Here is a 26,281-nt window from a genome sequence, read left to right on the forward strand (position 1 = left end):
ACACACACACACACACACACACACACACACACACACACACACACACACACACACACACACACACACACACACACACACACACACACACACACACACACACACACACACACACACACACACTCAGCTCTGAGTCAACAAATAACTGTCTTTAATTCACTGACCGTCATCTGATTCACAATGACTGCCATTGTCAAGAGGGTGTTTGCTAAAGACAGAGAGAACCCTGGTTGAATGGTTTCAACAAGACCAGAGCCCTGGTTGAATGGTCTGAACAACAAGACCAGAGCCCTGGTTGAATGGTCTGAACAACAAGACCAGAACCCTGGTTGAATGGTTTTAACAACAAGACCAGAGCCCTGGTTGAATGGTCTTAACAACAAGACCAGAGCCCTGGTTGAATGGTTTTAACAAGACCAGAGCCCTGGTTGAATGTTCTTAACAACAAGACCAGAGCCCTGGTTGAATGGTCTTAACAACAAGACCAGAGCCCTGGTTGAATGGTTTTAACAAGACCAGAGCCCTGGTTGAATGGTCTGAACAACAAGACCAGAGCCCTGGTTGAATGGTCTGAACAACAAGACCAGAGCCCTGGTTGAATGGTCTGAACAACAAGACCAGAGCCCTGGTTGAATGGTTTTAACAAGACCAGAGCCCCTACAGATAAGACAGACGGACAGACCAGTGATCTGCCCCTACAGATAAGACAGACGGACAGACCAGTGATCTGCCCCTACAGATAAGACAGATGGACAGACCAGTGATCTGCCCCTACAGATAAGACAGATGGACATGCTTCCCAAACAGAAGCATGAGCCCCCCCCTCTCTTTCCTTTTCTCTCTACCTATATTCAAATGCCTCTCTCTCTCTTTCTCTCTCTCTCCACCTCTCTTGCTCTCTTAGAATTAGGCTGCTTTCCCAAACAGATACATGCACATCCCTCCCTCCCTCCCTCTTTCTCTCTCTCTCTTTCATTCTCTGTCTCTCTCTCTCTCTCTCTCTCCCTCTCTGTCTCTCCCTCTCTGTCTCTCTCTCTCTCTCCCTCTCTGTCTCTCTCTCTCCCTCTCTCTCTCTCTCTTTCATTCTCTGTCTCTCTCTCTCTCCCTCTCTGTCTCTCTCTCTCTTTCATTCTCTCTCCCCTACTAATCACTGTCTAATCTACCTACTAATCATGAGCCCTTTCTGCTTCCCGTGTCCCTGTGTGTGTGTCATCATGTTTATCAGTCTGCTTGTGAATGTGAAAGGCGATCAGCAGTGATAGAGGTGGATAGGACCTCCTGCCTTTGAAACCTTGGTGTGTGGGTGTGCCCCCCTACAGGACGAGTCCACCGCTTAACGAGGTGTGTTCACCTGTCCCTGTAGGAGTGCCAGGTAGGTGAGAGACGAGATGGAGTCCCAAATGGCACCCTATTCAAGTGCACTATTTTTGACCAGGGCCCATAGAGCTTTGGTCAGAAGTAGTGCACTACATAGGAAATAGGGTGACATTTGGGAAGCAGAAATTTAAATGGAATGGATAGAATGTATGTATACAAATACTGACAGCTGATTGACAGTCCGTTGGTTGTAGGATACAAGATCTGCGTCTGACTGGAATGTCAAGTGATTGGGTAACAGTGTAGGAAATAAATATGAATGTTTTCTGTTTCTATATATTCTATGTTTTCTGTTTCTATATATTCTATGTTTTCTGTTTCTATATATTCTATGTTTTCTGTTTCTATATATTCTATGTTTTCTGTTTCTATATATTCTATGTTTTCTGTTTCTATACATTCTATGTTTTCTGTTTCTATATATTCTATGTTTTCTGTTTCTATATATTCTATGTTTTCTGTTTCTATATATTCTATGTTTTCTGTTTCTATATATTCTATGTTTTCTGTTTCTATGTGCTGATTATCTGCTCCACATTGGGGGTTCTACAGTAAGTGATGACTCAGCAGAGGTGATAGTGGAGTTCAAAGGTTGTCTGTTGTCAGCTGCTGTCAGCCTTCTATGATTGATCTATTGTAGTGGAAGGTATTCTAAGAGGCGTGTGTGTGTGTGTGTGTGTGTGTGAGTGTGTTCAATTGACTGACAAGTGGGTGTCAGTGACTGACAGTGAAACACTATTCACCACAAGGGGGCGTGTGACCTGAACAAACACACTGTAGCATGCAAAGGATATTCCTCCTTAAGTACAGTGGTCTAGCCTCACAATTCCATTTCTACACCCAAGATCAACTAATCATCGGTAAAAATCAATCGTGTCTTTATTCTACATCAAACTCAGCGTTCAGACATTCCTCCATTTGCATGACCCTTTCTATTAATTTTGTTGCACACTAAATGCATTCATACCTGGATCTAACGGCTGCAGGCATATAGTAGAGTACGTATGTTTTACCTCAGCAGTGCAACATTCCCCTACTGCAGTGTAAACCCTCTGTATAGGAGACAGTATCAGTGTTGACCACTAGAGAGCACAACATACTGGACAGAACCATGTCTACATTAGACCCCATCCTATTGGCTGATGGGGATTTCCTGTCAGTCTGGGAGGCTAGGGCTGTGTCCCAATAACCTTCCTCCCCGAAGTAGCCTGTCCTCTTTCCTTCATGGATTTGAAAGGAAATGACCGGAACATTTGTAGGTAGTGAACAGGAGGAGGACACAATGGTTGAATAAACGTTGTTTCTACATCAGTTCAATGAAATTACGTTTGAACCAACGTGGAATAGATGTCTGTGCTCAGTAGGAAGAGAGATAATTGGGTCACAACAGATGAGGTAACCTCACAGCGGTTTACATCATAGTAAAACTCTCTCATAAATTCACAGAAAATGTTGACTGCTTTGATAGTTTTCAATTCAAAGATTGGGTTTCCCAAACTTGGGGCTGGGGCCCCTAAGGGGTACAGATTTTTTTTTGTTTTTTGCCCTACCACTACACAGCGGATTCAAATAACCAACTCATCATCAATCTTTGAATATTTGAATCAGCTGTGTAGTGCTTAGGGCAAAACACCAAAACGGAAACGGAACGAGTTTGGGAACGGTTGGTTCTATTTCACCCACCAGGTGCTTCCAAGGCAGAGAAAGACCAAGGATGATGTCTACAGGAGAACAGGAGATCTACATGGTACGATGACTGAAAACAACGCTCTGTGCCTCATAGGGTTGCAAAGGGTCTGAAACTTTTCGGGTAAATTTCCGGAAAAATTCCAGAAATTTTACATGGAAAGTTAAGCCCAGGAATATTGGGAATTTTACTTAAATTCATCAAAAAAATGTTTTGTTTATAACAGTGAACCTTTTTTTTGTGGGAAACACATAAGGCAATAAGGCAATTGTAGGTCTTGTGGCATATTTTGGTTAAACTATCCCCAATTCAATGGATGTTCAACCCTCTGCATGCACAGTGCATTCTTCCATCACATGTACAGATGATTCTTCCATCACATGTACAGCTGATTCTCAAGATCTTGTACACTAATGAGATGCTATTGAGCCCACACTACTACACTGTCTGAGCCACGGACGACATGCTTTCTGGTAAGTTTTGATTACAATACTGGGTGGGGTGAATATATTTTTATAAGACATACATGATTTTTTGTTAACTAGTAAATAGTAGCTTACAGCAAAGTCTGTTTAAATAATTTCTAACTTGTTAAAAATTTCTGCTAGTTAGTTTTTGCTACCATGTGGGTTTTAGCTTGCTTGAGCCTGCTAACTGAGGAGTGTCAATTCACCTGTTTCCATACATGTTTCATTTTAAAACATTTATCTTACAAAGGAGTTGTTTAATCTAACTGCTCAACTATTTATCTGTACATGGAATTGTATTATTATTTTTTTACATTTCTTTTTCTAATCTTTACAGGAAAATGCCACGGGCACTATCTGATGTGTGGAGACGTTTCACTGTAGCTAATGTAGAAGGAAAAGCTGTGTACATTTGCAAATACTGTGCCAAATCATATGTGAAGAATGCAACAAAGATGCAGAATCATCTGGCCAAGTGCATAAAGTTCCCTCAGCGCTGACAACAAGCAACCTCTGACAAAAGTCCCTCTACTTCTATTCGAGGTGAAAATTATGAATCAGACACCTTATCGATAGCAACAGATCATGGTCCTCCTGGAATGACTACTTTTTTTTCTCAATGGAGGGTGTAGTCAGAGAAACGCTGATGAATGTCTTGCTTGAGCTGTTTATGCAACTGGTTCACCTCTGATGCTCACAGGCAATGTGTATTGGAAGAGATTTCTGAATGTTCTTCACCCAGCATACACCCCTCCAACCAGACATGCTTTATCTACTCATTTGCTGAATTCAGAGTTCAACAGAGTTCAAGTGAAGGTCAAGAAAATCATAGAGAAAGCAGACTGTATTGCAATCATCTCTGATGGGTGGTCGAATGTTTGTGGGCAAGGAATAATTAACTACATAATATCCACCCCTCAACCAGCATTCTACAAGAGCACAGACCCAAGGGACAACATACGCACCGGTCTCTACATTGCATATGAGCTGAAGCCAGTCATCAATGACCTTGGACCACAGAAGGCACCGGTGACAGACAATGCTGCGAACATGAAGGCGGCTTGGTCTAAAGTTGGAAGAGTCCTTCCCTCACATCACACCCATTGGCTGTGCTGCTCATGCATTGGATCTGCTCCTCAAGGACATCATGGCACTGAAAACAATGAGAGCCAAGGAAATGATTTGGTATGTGAAGGGTCATCAAGTTATAGCAGCAATCTACCTCACCAAGCAACGTGAGAAGAATAAGAGCACCACATTGAAGCTGCCCAGCAACACCCGTTGGGGTGGTGTTGTCATCATGTTTGACAGTCTCCTGGAGGGGAAGGAGTTTCTCCAAGAAATGGCCATATCACAGTCTGCCGATATGGACGGCCCCATCAAGAGGATCCTCCTGGATGATGTATTTTGGGAGAGAGTGGTAAGCAGCCTGAAACTCCTGAAACCTATAGCAGTAGCCATTGCACGTATTGAGGGAGACAATGTCATCCTGTCTGATGTTCAGACTCTGCTTGCAGATGTAAGAGAATAAATCCGTACTGCCCTGCCCTGTTGCTCCAAGCAGAGGAAACTAGTTCCAAGCAAGGGCTTTGGGATGGAGATGGAGATGCAATATTCCCCTGTTGCCTCCATCAGCCTCCAAATCCCACTAACATCAGCCGCAACTGGTCCTTGTTTGGGAACACACACACCAAAGCACACAACAGGCTGACCAATACAAAGGTTGAATAGTTGGTGGCCATCCGGGCCAATTTGAGACTTTTTGAGCCTGACAACGAGCCATCCTCAACAAGGTTGGAAAGTGATAGTGAAGATGAGGCCTCAGAGTCTGATGGTCAAGAGGTGGACATTGAGGAGGTCCAGGGAGAAGACATGGAATCCTGAGAGGAAGACAACCAAAGCTTTAGTTTCTAGACTATCATTTTACAGATGTATGTTGAAAACCTTTTTGGGAGATGTGATGGATCATTGGGGATCATGCAATATTCCCTTTCTATTGTTGTTCAGTGAAATCATCCCACGTGAAGAGTCAACTCATTTTTAATTAAAGTTAAATTCGTAACTAAATTGTTGTTTTTTATTTCTATTGGAAGGATTTAATCATTTGCAATTATGTCTACGTATGATAAAGTAAAAGGTTTATGTTTCTGTCTCCATATGATATGGTAAATATATCCAATGCAAAAAACATCTACATTTAAATTATATTAATATGAATTTGCATATATTTCCGTTAATTCCCATATATTCCCGTTAATTTCCACAGAAAGTTTCCACTTCTGAATATTCCCCAAAATGTGCAACCCTAATGCCACCCAACATTTCCTTTTCCCTCCAGGAAGGGGTAAATTCCTAGAACATGATTCTAGAACATTATTCTCAGTGTTCTGTTCCCAGTAGAATCAGTTAGAATGTTTAACATAGAATGTCTGGAATTCCTCAAATGGGAATTTGAGGACAAACCCCCACCTCCACAGAAATAGAATGAGATAATCATGCAAACATTTAAAAACAATGTGCTATTTATTTTTTCTATCTATAAAATGTATTGGATAATCAACTAAATTTGTTTTTATGACTTTATACATTTATTTGGTGATTCTACCTGTAAACGTCATTTGCTTCCTGACGGTCGAGTGGAGAAGGAGAGTTTAATTTGACACAAGTGCATTTTTGTTCACATTCCCTCTCGTCGTCATCTCTCGTCATTTTCCTTTGACCTTTTTCAAAAGGAGGCGAGAGAGGATGGAGGAGAGAGGACACAGGAGGTGAGCAAATCTAATTGAGAAAAGGCCTTCGATGAAAGATGGTTATCGAGGAGAGGAGGACACTCTTTAGAAGGAGGCCTGACTAACAAATTGACACTTGACCACTTGACCACTTATCGGTTTCCGGATCACGGGGGAGTGAGAATCTCCCAATATCCTCCGTGTTCCTAGACCCCCGAATAGCAACATACACAAGGAGGCGATAGCAGAGATTTACTTGTTGTTGTCTTCCCATTGTGGAATGATACGGCACATTACAATTTACATGTGGTCTTCCCATTGTGGAATGATACGGCACGTTACAATTTACATGTGGTCTTCTCATTGTGGAATGATACGGCACGTTACAATTTACATGTGGTCTTCTCATTGTGGAATGATACGGCACGTTACAATTTACATGTGGTCTTCTCATTGTGGAATGATACGGCACGTTACAATTTACATGTGGTCTTCTCATTGTGGAATGATACGGCACGTTACAATTTACATGTGGTCTTCTCATTGTGGAATGATACGGCACGCTACAATTTACATGTGGTCTTCTCATTGTGGAATGATACGGCACATTACAATTTACATGTGGTCTTCCCATTGTGGAATGATACGGCACGTTACAATTTACATGTGGTCTTCTCATTGTGGAATGATACGGCACGTTACAATTTACATGTGGTCTTCTCATTGTGGAATGATACGGCACGTTACAATTTACATGTGGTCTTCTCATTGTGGAATGATACGGCACGTTACAATTTACATGTGGTCTTCTCATTGTGGAATGATACGGCACGTTACAATTTACATGTGGTCTTCTCATTGTGGAATGATACGGCACGCTACAATTTACATGTGGTCTTCTCATTGTGGAATGATACGGCACGTTACAATTTACATGTGGTCTTCTCATTGTGGAATGATACGGCACGTTACAATTTACATGTGGTCTTCTCATTGTGGAATGATACGGCACGCTACAATTTACATGTGGTCTTCTCATTGTGGAATGATACGGCACGCTACAATTTACATGTGGTCTTCTCATTGTGGAATGATACGGCACGTTACAATTTACATGTGGTCTTCTCATTGTGGAATGATACGGCACGTTACAATTTACATGTGGTCTTCTCATTGTGGAATGATACGGCACGTTACAATTTACATGTGGTCTTCTCATTGTGGAATGATACGGCACGCTACAATTTACATGTGGTCTTCTCATTGTGGAATGATACGGCACGCTACAATTTACATGTGGCACGAGAGTGTTTCAAATGTGGAAGCGTACTACAAGGAGAAACCCCTTTGTGACGAAATACAACATTGCGACACTGTGCTCCTTCACCGTAGGGTCCTTCTCTGTAGGCTCCTTCACCGTAGGGTCCTTCACCGTAGGGTCCTTCACCGTAGGGTCCTTCACCGTAGGGTCCTTCACTGTAGGGTCCTTCACCGTAGGGTCCTTCACCGTAGGGTCCTTCACCGTAGGGTCCTTCACCGTAGGGTTCTTCACCGTAGGGTCCTTCACCGTAGGGTCCTTCACCGTAGGGTCCTTCACCGTAGGGTCCGTCTCGTGTAAATCGACCTTTAAGGTAGAACATGGTCCCTAACTAACTAACTAACTAACTAACTAACTAACTAACTAACTAACCACAGATCTAGGAAGTGATTGATTGAACTCATCCAGGACCATTAGCTAGGAGACAACTACTCCTGATGGGACACTGGTTAGGAAGGAGGGGGGGGACACACACAGAAACCGGTTTTCTCCCTTGAGGCCCCCCACCAGCCCATCTGTCATTTGCCAGAATTGCCCAACGACCAGTCTGTTTCTGCTGATGGGACACTTGCTAGGGAAGGAGAGGGACAGTGAAGGTCAGACAGGACAGTGATAAAATAGGCAGACCAGTCTCAAAGATGTGTCTGCTAAGCTCTGAAGACCTGAGATGAGAACTAGGCCTGCGTGTGTACATTTTTTTTACTGGGTTTTATAGAAAAAACATATCGAAAAATACTAAGGGCTGATCCTTGTGGACCGGGGCCCTAGTGGAGAGCTGTAGGAGCCCGTGGACAAGGTTCAGCCACCACAGGTCTGTCCAGCAACAACAAGTCCAAATGTCTTCAGAAGAGGTTTATTCAGATAACGGGTTCACAACACCCAACTCTGAGAGTACTGACTAACGGGTTCACAACACCCAACTCTGAGAGTACTGACTGACTAACGGGTTCACAACACCCAACTTTGAGAGTACTGACTAACTAACGGGTTCACAACACCCAACTCTGAGAGTACTGACTAACTAACGGGTTCACAACACCCAACTCTGAGAGTACTGACTAACGGGTTTTACGACACCCAACTCTGAGAGTACTGACTAACGGGTTCACAACACCCAACTCTGAGAGTACTGACTAACAGGTTCACAACACCCAACTCTGAGAGTACTGACTAACAGGTTCACAGCAACCAACTCTGAGAGTACTGACTTGCTGACAGTAAAGAGTACTGGCATTTACTGCTATGACATGATATAGCTCTATACTGCTATGCCATGGTATAACTCTATACTGCTATGGCATGGTATAACTCTTTACTGCTATCACATGGTATAACTCTATACTGCTATGCCATGATCTAACGTTATACTGCTATGTCATGATATAACTCTATACTGCTATGGCATGGTATAACTCTTTACTGCTATCACATGGTATAACTCTATACTGCTATGACATGATATAACTCTATACTGCTGTGGCATGACATAACTCTATACTGCTATGACATGATATAACTCTATACTGCTGTGGCATGACATAACTCTACACTGCTATGACATGGTATAACTCTTTACTGCTATGACATGACATAACTCTATACTGCTATGACATGACATAACTCTATACTGCTATGACATGGTATAACTCTATACTGCTATGACATGACATAACTCTATACTGCTATGCCATGATATAACTCTATACTGCTATGACATAACTCTATACTGCTATGACATGATATAACTCTATACTGCTATAACTCTATACTGCTGTGACATGACATAACTCTATACTCCTATGACATGGTATAACTCTATACTGCTGTGACATGACATAACTCTGTACTGCTATAACTCTATACTGCTATGACATGGTATAACTCTATACTGCTATAACTCTATACTGCTATGACATGACATAACTCTATACTGCTATGACATGATATAACATCACAGGCTATCATAGAGAAATTCACTTACAGGATAAAGGCCCAGTTACTGGTAAGCATATGACACATCTACACTAATGAATGATATAGAAATGAACTGAAACGTGACTGTAATGCAACCAAGGTCTGCGCATGTGCACAAGGTCACGACGTGGAATAGTAACTGCCAGGAGGCTACATCAGGCTACATGCTACATAAGGCTGAATACAGTGCACGGTAGCATGAGGCTACATCAGGCTACATGCTACATGAGGCTGAATACAGTGCACGGTAGCATGAGGCTACATCAGGCTACATGCTACATAAGGCTGAATACAGTGCACGGTAGCACGAGGCTACATCAGGCTACATGCTACATAAGGCTGAATACAGTGCACGGTAGCATGAGGCTACATCAGGCTACATGCTACATAAGGCTGAATACAGTGCACGGTAGCATGAGGCTACATCAGGTTACATGCTACATAAGGCTGAATACAGTGCACGGTAGCATGAGGCTACATCAGGCTACATGCTACATAAGGCTGAATACAGTGCACGGTAGCATGAGGCTACATCAGGCTACATGCTACATGAGGCTGAATACAGTGCACGGTAGCATGAGGCTACATCAGGCTACATGCTAGGCTGAATACAGTGCACGGTAGCATGAGGCTACATCAGGCTACATGCTACATAAGGCTGAATACAGTGCACGGTAGCATGAGGCTACATCAGGCTACATGCTACATAAGGCTGAATACAGTGCACGGTAGCATGAGGCTACATAACAGTTGTAAATGTCCATAAACACAGCTATTAAAGGTACTATGAACAGTATCTAACCAAACAATATTAACACTATTAACAGAATAATATAGAGGAGAAATTATATATATTTAATAAAATAAATATGACTAGTATTTTTTGTTGGTATTATGCCCAGCTCACCAGTCCTCTTGATGATGCGAGGACTGAAGCAATTGCCTCTTCTATCGGTGAGCCAGCCACTGCGCTCGTCTCTCAACTGAGTTGGTTGAGTGCAGGCAGAATTGTCATGCTTTTCTGACACAAGACCAAAGCCCAGCGGTAGCCAGAGCAGTATACCAGACCAAACCAGACCAGTCCAAGTAGGCCAGACCTTGACCTGGCACGAGGTCAAAACTAACAGACTACAGGCCACCAGCTGAGCTGGATGCTTTTTATACCTCACAAACCTTCTGTTACCTCTTTTCTCAACCTTTATCCCCAGGGGCGGCTTGGGACCGAAAATCGGCCCTGGTTTTTCTAACACACCGGCCCATTTTTGTTCCTTAAGACTCCATTATCAGCCAGATAATTATAATTTTACACAAAAAAACAACAACAAACAAGTTAGGCAGGCTCAGTGGCCCAAAAAACGGACCAGGCAGGCCAGTCCACCTAGGGTGACCACGTCTCGGATTGTGTGGGACCGCCCTGCATTTTGGCCCTTGGTTCGCAACCAAAAAAATCATGTTCACACATTTTATTTTATCAAAGTATTCTAACACCACTAATTTACAAAAAAAGGTCGATTTGATCTATATTTCAGTCAGGCATTCCAACGTGTCTCTTTTGCAGCGGAGAAAGAGGTGAAGCGAGAGCTTTTTCACTTGCCAACATCTGTACAAAATAAGCCCCCCGTTGTTAGTGTTGGAGACATGAGATTATCATCATTATATACGGATCTCAGTTTGCAGTAACGTTTATCTTTTGACAATATATATATATATCATAAGGATGTGGTACTGGAGATGTTAAACCCTTCTCCAATCGTTGAGATCTGATATTCTGCGCAGAGTCAAGGCGATACTTAGGCCAATGTCATATCGTCAACAAATCACGTTGTGTAATGATTCGGTTGTTAGGTGCAGCGAATAAATAATGTAGACTACATGGTCCCGCGAAATCATACATTTGTCCCGCATTTGGGTATTTTAAATGCGGTCACCCTAATAAGTCCAACCCTACTTCGCCCATCCATTCGCTCCTCTTTCTCTCACTACTATGCTTTGTTAAATAGCAAGAGTCAGACATCTCACGGCTCCTTCCCTCTCAATGGCAAATGAATTAGGATTTGCGTCCCAGATGGCGCCCTACTCCCCATGATCAAGGCCCATAGGCTGCCTATCAAAACACCCTGCCCTCCTCAATTGCAAATTAACGACTAGCTCATGAGAGGGGATTCAAACTCTGTTCTAATCGTCTCATAGTCCAACAATATAACTACAATGACGTTTGTTTTTGAGTAGAATGGGGCCTCTTATTACGCACGGGGCTGCCACGGCCCGCTGGCTATTCTTGAGCTTCACCTTACCAGGCAGGTTGACTGCTCTGCTGGCGAGTGGATAGTTACAGCAACATGGGAGAGACGTGGCCAGCGCGCATTGCACCCGGGGCGGTTGAGACCTCGCACGAGCTTCGCCTGCCTTGACTTGCTTTGGTCCACAAACTCCCTGTGTCTCTCTCTCTCTGTGTCCCTCTCTCTCTCTCTCTCTCTCTCTGTCTCTCTCTGTCTCTCTCTCTGTGTCTCTCTCTCTCTCTCTCTCTGTGTCTCTCTCTCTCTCTCTGTGTCTCTCTCTCTCTGTCTCTCTCTCTCTCTCTCTGTCTCTCTCTGTCTCTCTCTCTGTGTCTCTCTCTCTCTCTCTCTCTGTGTCTCTCTCTCTCTCTCTGTGTCTCTCTCTCTCTGTCTCTCTCTCTCTCTGTCTCTCTCTCTCTCTGTGTCTCTCTCTCTCTGTGTCTCTCTCTCTCTGTCTCTCTCTCTCTCTCTCTGTGTCTCTCTCTCTTTCTCTCTCTCGCTGTGTCTCTCTCTCTTTCTCTTTCTCGCTGTGTCTCTCTCTCTTTCTCTTTCTCGCTGTGTCTCTCTCTCTTTCTCTCGCTCGCTCGCTCTCTTTTTCTCTCTCTCTCTTTCTTTCTCTCTCTCTCTCTCTGTCCACTAGCATCTGTTGTATGAGACTGAAAACACGCTCTCCCATGAGAAGGAACAGACGCGGCAGTTATTATAAGAAAGAGAACAGTAAAAAGTAATAACGCTTGTGTGCGGGGCCGACGAAAATACCCTGATATGGTTGAACAGAAGGGTTCGCTCAACATAAAACCTCCACGTGTCCCCCAGATTAGAAAATGCGCTAGTTGAGCTGAGTTTCCCGCCCTCAGCTAGCTACTGTTGCAGCCAGGCAGCAATCTCGTTATCATTGATTTGATGCGGAATGAATCAGCGCTGACACATCTCCACACTCAGCGAAGGAACAGCGCAGCACGTCGACGCGTCAACTGATGGACGGAGTGAAGCGTTAAAGTTATCCCGCGGGGCCCGGGGATCGTTGTTGTGGTGGGGAAAAAACAACTGAGCCAGCAGTCACGGGAGCTAAATATTTGGATGCTATGCCCTTTTCGAAAGGAGGAGGACGAGAACTCGAGCGTTTTGATGGACTCTCGCTAATTTACTGGTAAGGGAGAACTCGAGAGAGATGACAACTCCAGAGTTTGTGTTGTGACACCATCATGTGTCACGTTTGGGTTGAGGTAGCTCTATTGGACGCCGCGCCCTATATATGGCTACTATGGTTGATGAAGTTAAAAACATTAGCTTGTCTGTCACTTAAGCTACTAGTCTACTGTTGTTATGCCGAAAGGAGGACGAGGACGAGAGTTTGAGCGTTTTGATGGACTCTCGCTTATCTATTGGTAAGAGAGGACTGGAGAGAGATGTCCGCAGAGTTTGAGTTCATCATGTGTCACTTTGTTCAAAAACATAAACTTGTCTGTCACCTACTAGGCTCCTTACTTTTGCTATGTCATCATGCGCTTTGGGCATGGTCTGGCTCTAGCCTTGTTCTCTGGCTGGTTTGGATTGGGACTATTCTGTGACCGATATCACGCATGTGTTGATACTTTGAGAAACTGTTATGGGATTATTAAACAAACCAGTTTCAATGTTTTCACGGGAGGTGTTGTTGCTCATTGTGCTTCCCACTCTTGTTTTGAGCCACAGACATTTGGAGAGTTGCGTGCGTCAGCGGGTTTGTATGTCCGGCACTGATTTATAACGGTGCAGACATCAAGTGCTACACATGAAAGATATACATTATACAAAGTTGTTACAGTTTGCTTAATATAGAGTTTAATTGTTTATTATGAATGCCGCTTCTATTTATTTCCTATTTAATTTCCGAGGACTCAGTAAACCTAATCTCCTATATCCAGATGTATCAACGGAAGCCCATGAGGATACTAACCATTGGGATGAGAGTCACACTATCGCTGAACAAATCCGACCCGTATTCAGGCTACAATAGATAGTTATATAACGTGTCTCTGGCACTGCTGTGTGAACCACTGCTACCCATCACGCATCTCCATGGCGCAGCGCGGGTAAGGCTTTCTCTTGGTATACATACGTGTCTTGGTATTGTAGCCTATACTGTGACTCCAGATCAACTAGATTACACGTTTTTTTGTATTTGTGCAACATGTGATCTTTAGAGCAGCCCTTCCAATGTACAGTTAGTAACCTCGAGGCGGACGTGATGGCGCGTGGATGTGTTTGTGCAGCACCGTGTGTGTTTGGAGAGATGGTGAGAGAGAGGGATGGAGAGAGAGAAATAGAGGTAGAGTAGAAAGAGAGATAGGGAATGGGAGATAATGGAAGAGTTGTAGAGAGAGAGGGGGGGGGGGGGGGGGTGTAGAGGTAGAGAGCAGGGTGCGGTGTGTTGCCTGCCCTGCCAGGGGAGGAGTCACTCTCTCTGCCTGGTGACTTGCAGCTAAATTTAGGAGCTGACAGGACAGGACAGGGTTGACAGTAGGACAGGGTTGACAGTAGGACAGGGTTGACAGTAGGACAGGGTAAGCAAGGACCACTTAATAAGCACAGGACCAGCCGTGGGAGGTACTATAGCAGCGTAACACACACACACACACACACACACACACACACACACACACACACACACACACACACACACACACACACACACACACACACACACACACACACGCTGCTGTCCCCTGAATGACTCTGTCTGTTCTATCTGTCTCTCTCTCTCTCTCTCTCTCTCTGTCTGTCTATATGTCTGCCTCTCAATCTCTCTTTGTTGACTGTTCTCTCCCTCCCTCCCTCCCTCCCTCTCTCTAACTCTGTTTCGCTATTTCTCTCTTTCAATCCCTCCCTCCCTCTCACACACACAAACACACCCTCCCTCAGGAGCGTTCACTCACTCCCTCCCTGTGCGGCCACAGCACCACTCGTACTCCATCAGCCATGTCCTCCGTCACCTTACCTGAACTCTGGGATTACTTTATAATGTACATGACCGGAGTGAAAGAGTTTAATCCACATACCCGGGAACTTGACCTGAGAATGTTCCCCGTGAGGATGACCAGTACCTGTCAGAACAGTAGAAGGTAGGTGTTATGTTGTAATGACCAGTACCTGTCAGAACAGTAGAAGGTAGGTGTTATGTTGTAATGACCAGTACCTGTCAGAACAGTAGAAGGTAGGTGTTATGTTGTAATGACCAGTACCTGTCAGAACAGTAGAAGGTAGGTGTTATGTTGTAATGACCAGTACCTGTCAGAACAGTAGAAGGTAGGTGTTATGTTGTAATGACCAGTACCTGTCAGAACAGTAGAAGGTAGGTGTTATGTTGTAATGACCAGTACCTGTCAGAACAGTAGAAGGTAGGTGTTATGTTGTAATGACCAGTACCTGTCAGAACAGTAGAAGGTAGGTGTTATGTTGTAATGACCAGTACCTGTCAGAACAGAACCAGGTAGGTGTTATGTTGTAATGACCAGTACCTGTCAGAACAGAACCAGGTAGGTGTTATGTTGTAATGACCAGTACCTGTCAGAACAGAACCAGGTAGGTGTTATGTTGTAATGACCAGTACCTGTCAGAACAGAACCAGGTAGGTGTTATGTTGTAATGACCAGTACCTGTCAGAACAGAACCAGGTAGGTGTTATGTTGTAATGACCAGTACCTGTCAGAACAGAACCAGGTAGGTGTTATGTTGTACTGACCAGTACCTGTCAGAACAGTAGAAGGTAGGTGTTGTGTTGCAGCAGGATATAACAGGTAGGTGCATGATAGGAGTGTGTGTGTGTGTGTCGAGTCGATGTTTGTCTTGACTGCTTTATAAAACCTTCCACACTGCTGTTACCAAGGTGACGATGCATGGCAACTCTAAACCGGCGGTTCTCAATCAGTGGGTCTGGGCCCGTGGTCGGGACACACACAGCCCGTTCCTACCAGGTCACAGCATAGGACTGGACTGTGTAGAGGTCAGACGTACTGTTTTGTGGACCTCGACTGGAGGGTCACAGGAAAATAGGGAACATATGAAAGGTTGGCCTTGGCTCAAAAACGTGTGGCAGTCATTGTTCTTTAATGTGAGGGAGTCATTGTTCTTTAATGTGAGGGAGTCATTGTTCTGTAATGTGTGGGAGTCATTGCTCTTTAATGTGAGGGAGTCATTGTTCTTTAATGTGAGGGATCAGTGTTATTTAATGTGAGGGAGTCATTGTTCTTTAATGTGTGGGAGTCATTGTTCTTTAATGTGTGGGAGTCATTGTTCTGTAATGTGTGGGAGTCATTGTTCTGTAATGTGTGGGAGTCATTGTTCTTTAATGTGAGGGAGTCATTGTTCTTTAATGTGTGGGAGTCATTGTTCTTTAATGTGAGGGAGTCATTGTTCTTTAATGTGAGGGAGTCATTGTTCTTTAATGTGAGGGAGTCATTGCTCTTTAATGTGAGGGAGTCAATGTTCTTTAATGTGAGGGAGTCATTGTTCTTTAATGTGAGGGAATCATTGTTCTTTAATGTGAGGGAGTCATTGTTATTTCATGTGAGGCAATGTTCTTTAATGTGAGGGAGTCATTGTTCTGTAATGTGTGGGAGTCATTGTTCTTTAATGTGAGGGAGTCATTGTTATTTAATGTGAGGCAATGTTCTTTAATGTGAGGGAGTCATTGCTCTTTAATGTGAGGGAGTCATTGCTCTTTAATGTGAGGGAGTCAATGTTCTTTAATGTGAGGGATCAGTGTTATTTAATGTGAGGGAGTCATTGCTCTTTAATGTGAGGGAGTCAATGTTCTTTAATGTGAGGGATCAGTGTTATTTAATGTGAGGGAGTCATTGTTCTTTAATGTGAGGGATCAGTGTTATTTAATGTGAGGGAGTCATTGTTCTGTAATCTGTGGGAGTCATTGTTTTTTAATGTGAGGGAGTCATTGTTTTTTAATGTGAGGGAGTCAATGTTCTGTAATGTGTGGGAGTCATTGTTCTTTAATGTGAGGGAGTCATTGTTCTTTAATGTGTGGGAGTCATTGTTCTGTAATGTGTGGGAGTCATTGTTCTTTAATGTGAGGGAGTCATTGTTCTTTAATGTGTGGGAGTCATTGTTCTTTAATGTGAGGGAGTCATTGTTATTTAATGTGAGGCAATGTTCTTTAATGTGAGGGAGTCATTGCTCTTTAATGTGAGGGAGTCAATGTTCTTTAATGTGAGAGAGTCATTGTTATTTAATGTGAGGCAATGCTCTTTAATGTGAGGGAGTCATTGCTCTTTAATGTGAGGGAGTCATTGCTCTTTAATGTGAGGGAGTCAATGTTCTTTAATGTGAGGGAGTCATTGTTATTTAATGTGAGGGAGTCATTGTTCTTTAATGTGAGGAAGTCATTGTTCTTTAATGTGAGGGAGTCATTGTTCTTTAATGTGAGGGAGTCATTGTTCTTTAATGTGAGGGAGTCATTGTTCTTTAATGTGAGGGAGTCATTGTTCTTTAATGTGAGGGAGTCATTGCTCTTTAATGTGAGGGATCAGTGTTATTTAATGTGAGGGAGTCAATGTTCTTTAATGTGAGGCAATGTTCTTTAAGGTGAGGCAATGTTCTTTAATGTGTGGTATGTAATTGCTGTCATGTGCTGCCTGTCTGGCTGATAATGTACCGTTGGTGCATGATACCCAGAGTCATGATAACGATAATCAGCCCTGTAGAAGTCCAATCCACATACAGCAAGCAGAAACCCAATGCTTCCGTGCTGTGCTGCCTGCTTGCCCTTGTGTGTTGTGAGATAGCAGTTGTGATGACTTGGTTACTCAGGTAAGAGTGAAAAGCCTCTCTGTCTTGTAGTTGTGCTGTTTTGTTGTTTCTTAATTCAGAGATAGTTGGTTGTGTATCTTAGTTGGCAGATAGTTGTGTATCTTTTTTTTTTTTGTGTGTTTTTGTTGTTGAATTTTACCCCCTTTTTCTCCCCAATTTCATGGTATCCAGTTGTTAGTAGCTACTATCTTGTCTCATCGCTACAACTCCCGTACGGGCTCGGGAGAGACGAAGGTCGAAAGTCATGCGTCCTCCGATACACAACCCAACCAAGCCGCACTGCTTCTTAACACAGCGCGCATCCAACCCGGAAGCCAGCCGCACCAATGTGTCGGATGAAAACACCGTGCACCTGGCAACCTTGGTTAGCGCGCACTGCGCCCGGCCCGCCACAGGAGTCGCTGGTGAAACATCAGTGAAACATGTCTGACAGCTTCCAGACATTTCATTGCGGTGTTCTTGTCTTGGAAATGTTGTTTTAAGTTTTTCATCAATATGTGTATATTTGAGGAGATGGAGATAGCATATAGCCTGTATATAGACTGTCTGTTACGTTTGTTTAAAGATGGATTAGACCAAGGTGCAGGGGGGTTCTGTCACGCCCTGGTCTTAGTATTTAGTGTTTTCTTTATTATTTTGGTCAGGCCAGGGTGTGACATGGGTTTATTATGTGGTGTGTTTTGTCTTGGGGTTTTGGTAGGTATTGGGATTGTGGCTTAGTGGGGTTAGTCTAGAATAGTCTATGGCTGTCTGGAGTGGTTCTCAATCAGAGGCAGGTGTTTATCGTTGTCTCTGATTGGGAACCATATTTAGGCAGCCATATTCTTTGAGTGTTTTGTGGGTGATTGTTCCTGTCTTTGTGTTTGTTGTCACCAGATAGGCTGTTTAGGTTTTCTCACGGTTATTGTTTTGTTAGTTTATTCATGTATAGTTTTCTTAATTAAAAAACCATGAATAGAAACCACGCTGCATTTTGGTCCGCCTCTCCTTCACCTAAAGAAAACCGTTACAGGTACATTTTCCTTTTATTAAATGACACAGAAAAACCCCCCCCAACAAAATACAAAACCGAACGTGAAGTTCTGCAGGGCTGAACAGCAACTACGCAAAAAAAAACAAGATCCCACAAACTAAGTTGGGAAAAAGGGCTGCCTAAGTATGATCCCCAATCAGAGACAACGATAGACAGCTGCCTCTGATTGGGCACCATACCCGGCCAACGACGAAATAGAAAAACTAGAATGCCCACCCAAATCACACCCCGACCAAACCAAATAGAGAAATAAAAAAGTCTCTCTAAGGTCAGGGCGTGATACTGTCATGTATACTCATTCTGTTCTGGTTGGATGATGTCATGTATACTCAGATAGTCTGTTCTGATTGGATACTGTCATGTATACTCATTCTGTTCTGGTTGGATGCTGTCATGTATACTCAGATAGTCTGTTCTGATTGGACACTGTCATGTATACTCATTCTGTTCTGGTTGGATGCTGTCATGTATACTCAGATAGTCTGTTCTGATTGGATACTGTCATGTATACTCATTCTGTTCTGGTTGGATGATGTCATGTATACTCAGATAGTCTGTTCTGATTGGATACTGTCATGTATACTCATTCTGTTCTGGTTGGATGCTGTCATGTATACTCAGATAGTCTGTTCTGATTGGATACTGTCATGTATACTCATTCTGTTCTGGTTGGATGCTGTCATGTATACTCATTCTGTTCTGGTTGGATGCTGTCATGTATACTCATTCTGTTCTGGTTGGATGCTGTCATGTATACTCATTCTGTTCTGGTTGGATGCTGTCATGTATACTCAGATAGTCTGTTCTGATTGGATACTGTCATGCACGCTCAGGTAGTCTGTTCTGACTGGAGACAACACAGATCCTGACTGACTTGGTGTGTGTGTGTTTCTTTAGTCTGCATAGATAACTGACTGACTCATGACCTCATGCACCCAACACCGCCTCAGAAGAATCAATACATTCTGGTTATGTCACATTGTTTTACTGTGGGCTACTTGACCTGTTGGTTACATTGTTTTACTGTGGACTACTTGTCCTGTGGGTTACATTGTTTTACTGTGGGCTACTTTACCTGTTGGTCAAACTATTTTTACTGTTGTCTACTTGACCTGTTGGTTACATTGTTTTACTGTGGACTACTTGTCCTGTGGGTTACATTGTTTTACTGTGGACTACTTGTCCTGTTGGTCAAACTATTTTTACTGTGGACAACTTGTCCTTTTGGTTACATTGTTTTACTGTGGGCTACTTGTCTTGTTGGTTACTGTTGGTGTTACTGGGAGATGATGCACTATAATTTGTCCTAGCCATGTAGTAGATCTAGGTTTGTGCTGTCTAACCAACTCCTATGCTCATTGTCAGATCTGAAACCAGGCTATATTGATTCTATTTGTCCTGTGAGTATTGTCAGACCTGGAACCAGGCTATGTTGATTCTATTTGTCCTGTGTGTATTGTCAGATCTGGGAACCAAGCTATATTGATTCTATTTGTTGTGTGAGAGTGATGTCACTGTGAGAGGTTGGTCTGGTGGAATATCTATTTGTGCTGTCTAACCAACTCCCAGTGTATAGTCATTGTCACAAGACAGTACAAACACATCTGGAACCTGGGGTGCAGCCTATTCATTCAGACCAACACTGTAGCACACAGTTGCAAAACGTTTTGCAACGGAAACAAGAGTTTCTATTGGACCGATTTAGGTTCTTCCTAGGTTCTGGCTTTGCTAGGGAGTTTTTCCTAGCCACCGTGCTTCTACACCTGCATTGCTTGCTGTTTGGGGTTTTAGGCTGTGTTTCTGTACAGCACTTTGAGATATCAGCTGATGTGAGAAGGGCTATATAAATACATTTGATTTGATTTTGATTTGATTTGAGGTAGGGCCCTCCCTGTTTCGTTCTGTTGTCTAGTCTTCTGTTGGCTTCCGTTTGGTTGGTTTGGTTCCTAGTGAATACACCCCAGGGCTATGTTTCGTGGTTGGTTTGGTTCCTAGTGAATACACACACCCCAGCACTATGTTTCAAGGTTGGTTTGGTTCCTAGTGAATACACACACCCCAGGGCTATGTTTCGTGGTTGGTTTGGTTCCTTGTGAATACACCCCAGGGCTATGTTTCATGGTTGGTTTGGTTCCTAGTGAATATACACCAGGGCTATGTTTCATGGTTGGTTTGGTTCCTAGTGAATAACCCCAGGGCTATGTTTCATGGTTGGTTTGGTTCCTAGTGAATACACACACCCCAGGGCTATGTTTCATGGTTGGTTTGGTTCCTAGTGAATAACCCCAGGGCTATGTTTCATGGTTGGTTTGGTTCCTAGTGAATACACACACCCCAGGGCTATGTTTCATGGTTGGTTTGGTTCCTAGTGAATACACACCAGGGCTATGTTTCATGGTTGGTTTGGTTCCTAGTGAATAACCCCAGGGCTATGTTTCATGGTTGGTTTGGTTCCTAGTGAATACACACACCCCAGGGCTATGTTTCATGGTTGGTTTGGTTCCTAGTGAATACACACCAGGGCTATGTTTCATGGTTGGTTTGGTTCCTTGTGAATACACCCCAGGGCTATGTTTCATGGTTGGTTTGGTTCCTTGTGAATACACCCCAGGGCTATGTTTCATGGTTGGTTTGGTTCCTAGTGAATATACACCAGGGCTATGTTTCATGGTTGGTTTGGTTCCTAGTGAATAACCCCAGGGCTATGTTTCATGGTTGGTTTGGTTCCTAGTGAATACACACACCCCAGGGCTATGTTTCATGGTTGGTTTGGTTCCTAGTGAATATACACCAGGGCTATGTTTCATGGTTGGTTTGGTTCCTAGTGAATACACCCCAGGGCTATGTTTCATGGTTGGTTTGGTTCCTAGTGAATACACACACCCCAGGGCTATGTTTCATGATGGTTTGGTTCCTAGTGAATACACACACCCCAGGGCTATGTTTCATGGTTGGTTTGGTTCCTAGTGAATACACCCCAGGGCTATGTTTCATGGTTGGTTTGGTTCCTAGTGAATACACACACCCCAAGGCTATGTTTCGTGTTTGCCCTATTTGTCCTGTTGGTATACTGTTGTTACTGTGAGATGACGAATTGTAATTAATGTTCTGTTCATATTCGGCCTATCCTGGTCCCAGATCTGTTCTTACTGTTTGATGCATTGGGCCTGTAATGAGAATGTCCTGTGGTTCTAATCCTCAGACAGACTCTATTGTCATAGGGCAGAACTGTATGAGTTTACCCTTGAAGTTAATTCATTATCATCCCATTCATACTGTAATAAGTCATGTTATTAATGGGGTCTATCAAGCTTAGTTTGTTTACAGAAATGCAGATTCACCCTGGCTGGGTTCTGTGTGAGTGGTATCCCCTGGTTCCTCTACTGTGACCTTGCTTGAAGAACTGGCCAGGTCGCAATTGTAAATGAGAACTTGTTCTCAACTTGCCTACCTGGTTAAATAAAGGTGAAATAAATAAAATAAAAAATAATCAGCATTTTCTAGAGACATTTAATGAGAACTTAATGTGAATTTACATGTAAACGTTTGTGATGCTTGTTGTCATATAGGAGTGGGGTCAGTCTGCATAAAATCTACACATTCACTTTCTGAAACACCGTAAACACCTTACTGTAGGACTAGCTAGGGCCACACTATAAACACCTTACTGTAGGACTATCTAGGGCCACACTATAAACACCTTACTGTAGGACTAGCTAGGGCCACACTATAAACACCTTACTGTAGGACTAGCTAGGGCCACACTATAAACACCTTACTGTAGGACTAGCTAGGGCCACACTATAAACACCTTACTGTAGGACTAGCTAGGGCCACACTATAAACACCTTACTGTAGGACTAGCTAGAGCCACACTATAAACACCTTACTGTAGGACTAGCTAGGGCCACACTATAAACACCTTACTGTAGGACTAGCTAGGGCCACACTATAAACACCTTACTATAGGACTAGCTAGGGCCACACTATAACCACCTTACTGTAGGACTAGCTAGGGCCACACTATAAACACCTTACTGTAGGACTAGCTAGGGCCACCCTATAAACACCTTACTGTAGGACTAGCTAGGGCCACACTATAACCACCTTACTGTAGGACTAGCTAGGGCCACACTATAAACACCTTACTGTAGGACTAGCTAGGGCCACCCTATAAACACCTTACTGTAGGACTAGCTAGGGCCACACTATAACCTACTGTAGGACTAGCTAGGGCCACACTATAAACACCTTACTGTAGTACTAGCTAGGGCCACACTATAAACACCTTACTGTAGGACTAGCTAGGGCCACACTATAAACACCTTACTGTAGGACTAGCTAGGGCCACACTATAAACACCTTACTGTAGGACTAGCTAGGGCCACACTATAAACACCTTACTGTAGGACTAGCTAGGGCCACACTATAAACACCTTACTGTAGGACTAGCTAGGGCCACACTATAAACACCTTACTGTAGGACTAGCTAGGGCCACCCTATAAACACCTTACTGTAGGACTAGCTAGGGCCACACTATAACCACCTTACTGTAGGACTAGCTAGGGCCACACTATAAACACCTTACTGTAGTACTAGCTAGGGCCACACTATAAACACCTTACTGTAGGACTAGCTAGGGCCACACTATAACCACCTTACTGTAGGACTAGCTAGGGCCACACTATAAACACCTTACTGTAGTACTAGCTAGGGCCACACTATAAACACCTTACTGTAGGACTAGCTAGGGCCACACTATAAACACCTTACTGTAGGACTAGCTAGGGCCACACTATAAACACCTTACTGTAGGACTAGCTAGGGCCACACTATAAACACCTTACTGTAGGACTAGCTAGGGCCACACTATAAACACCTTACTGTAGGACTAGCTAGGGCCACACTATAAACACCTTACTGTAGGACTAGCTAGGGCCACACTATAAACACCTTACTGTAGGACTAGCTAGGGCCACACTATAAACACCTTACTGTAGGACTAGCTAGGGCCACACTATAAACACCTTACTGTAGGACTAGCTAGGGCCACACTGTAAACACCTTACTGTAGGACTAGCTAGGGCCACACTATAAACACCTTACTGTAGGACTAGCTAGGGCCACACTATAAACACCTTACTGTAGGACTAGCTAGGGCCACCCTATAAACACCTTACTGTAGGACTAGCTAGGGCCACCCTATAAACACCTTACTGTAGGACTAGCTAGGGCCACACTATAAACACCTTACTGTAGGACTAGCTAGGGCCACACTATAAACACCTTACTGTAGGACTAGCTAGGGCCACACTATAAACACCTTACTGTAGGACTAGCTAGGGCCACACTATAAACACCTTACTGTAGGACTAGCTAGGGCCACACTATAAACACCTTACTGTAGGACTAGCTAGGGCCACACTATAACCACCTTACTGTAGGACTAGCTAGGGCCACACTATAAACACCTTACTGTAGTACTAGCTAGGGCCACACTATAAACACCTTACTGTAGGACTAGCTAGGGCCACACTATAACCACCTTACTGTAGGACTAGCTAGGGCCACACTATAAACACCTTACTGTAGTACTAGCTAGGGCCACACTATAAACACCTTACTGTAGGACTAGCTAGGGCCACACTATAAACACCTTACTGTAGGACTAGCTAGGGCCACACTATAAACACCTTACTGTAGGACTAGCTAGGGCCACACTATAAACACCTTACTGTAGGACTAGCTAGGGCCACACTATAAACACCTTACTGTAGGACTAGCTAGGGCCACACTATAAACATCTTACTGTAGGACTAGCTAGGGCCACACTATAAACACCTTGCTGTAGGACTAGCTAGGGCCACACTATAAACACCTTACTGTAGGACTAGCTAGGGCCACACTATAAACACCTTACTGTAGGACTAGCTAGGGCCACACTATAAACACCTTACTGTAGGACTAGCTAGGGCCACACTATAAACACCTTGCTGTAGGACTAGCTAGGGCCACACTATAAACACCTTACTGTAGGACTAGCTAGGGCCACACTATAAACACCTTACTGTAGGACTAGCTAGGGCCACACTATAAACACCTTACTGTAGGACTAGCTAGGGCCACCCTATAAACACCTTACTGTAGGACTAGCTAGGGCCACCCTATAAACACCTTACTGTAGGACTAGCTAGGGCCACCCTATAAACACCTTGCTGTAGGACTAGCTAGGGCCACACTATAAACACCTTACTGTAGGACTAGCTAGGGCCACACTATAAACACCTTACTGTAGGACTAGCTAGGGCCACACTATAAACACCTTACTGTAGGACTAGCTAGGGCCACACTATAAACACCTTACTGTAGGACTAGCTAGGGCCACACTATAAACACCATACTGTGGGACTAGCTAGGGCCACACTATAAACACCTTACTGTAGGACTAGCTAGGGCCACACTATAAACACCTTACTGTAGGACTAGCTAGGGCCACACTATAAACACCTTACTGTAGGACTAGCTAGGGCCACACTATAACCACCTTACTGTAGGACTAGCTAGGGCCACACTATAAACACCTTACTGTAGGACTAGCTAGGGCCACCCTATAAACACCTTACTGTAGGACTAGCTAGGGCCACACTATAAACACAGTATAATATACTGAAGACCTACATTGTAAAAATGCCATCAATCAGAGTCCAGGCGTCACATTTTTCACTCAGTTTTTATTGATTTGTTTATGTTGTTTATTGACTCATCCTGTGTCAGAGTATAAACCATTAACAGTCTGTGTGGATTAGTTAGTTAGTTAGTTTGTGTATGTGTGTGTGTCTGTGTGTGTGTGTGTTTCTCTGTGTGTGTGTTTCTGTGTGTGTGTGTGTGTGTGTGTGTGTGTGTGTGTGTGTGTGTGTGTGTGTGTGTGTGTGTGTGTGTGTGTGTGTGTGTGCCTGATCATGACTCTGTGGGCCCTTGGGTCTCGTCCCTGATCCATCGTCTCTTACAGAACAGCACAGATTTAGGGGTAATAGTTAAGTCCTAAAATATATCCACCCAGGGTCAGGGTCAACAGCATGAAACACTATGGATGTTTGGCATCATAACCTTGTTGTTTCATCTGCTAGGTATGATTCTGATTGACAACCCTCTTGGAGATTGTCTCTGATATCTGAGAGAGAGAGAATGAGAGAGAGAGAGAGAGAGAGAGAGAGAGAGAGAGAGAGAGAGAGAGAGAGAGGGGGAGAGGGAGAGGGAGAGAGAGAGAGAGAGAGAGAGAGAGAGAGAGAGAGAGAGAGAGAGAGAGAGAGAGAGAGAGAGAGAGAGAGAGAGAGAGAGAGAGAGGAGTTTGTGGACTGACAGTAGCAGTTTTTGGTTGAGTTCTGAGCCTCAGCAATATGGCAGAGGCCATGTTAAGCTTCTCTTTATTGGTAGAGGAGGTATTAACATGATGCTAGCTACTCATCATAATAGTGTTAAGCCCTCATCCTGGGCCTCTCTAGAAAACTGCATATTACCATTACCACTATAGTTATCATCACCACGGGTCTTACTGAATCAATGTATTAGTGTTATCATCACCCCAGGTCTTACTGTATCAATATATTATAGTTATCA

At 43.6% G+C, this 26,281-nt stretch overlaps 1 protein-coding gene across 6 annotated transcripts in view; it reads left to right on the forward strand.

Moving 5' to 3' along the window:
* Positions 1-1,246: 1,246 nt before the first annotated feature.
* Positions 1,247-26,281, forward strand: part of LOC139365214 (syntaxin-binding protein 4) — a 146,951-nt gene continuing 121,916 nt past the window's right edge. For 3 of the 6 annotated variants that reach the window (XM_071102702.1, XM_071102697.1, XM_071102698.1), the window contains exon 1: positions 12,691-12,975. In XM_071102702.1, coding sequence (XP_070958803.1) covers positions 12,911-12,975 — 65 coding nt within the window. In that variant the 5' untranslated portion in view covers positions 12,691-12,910. Of the gene's footprint in view, positions 1,370-12,690; positions 12,976-13,858; positions 13,901-26,281 lie in introns of those variants that run through there. The other 3 variants (XM_071102703.1, XM_071102704.1, XM_071102701.1) reach the window with 3 other exon arrangements.

The sequence above is a fragment of the Oncorhynchus clarkii genome, chromosome 13 (genome assembly GCF_045791955.1).
Source record: "Oncorhynchus clarkii lewisi isolate Uvic-CL-2024 chromosome 13, UVic_Ocla_1.0, whole genome shotgun sequence".
NCBI lineage: Eukaryota > Metazoa > Chordata > Actinopteri > Salmoniformes > Salmonidae > Oncorhynchus > Oncorhynchus clarkii.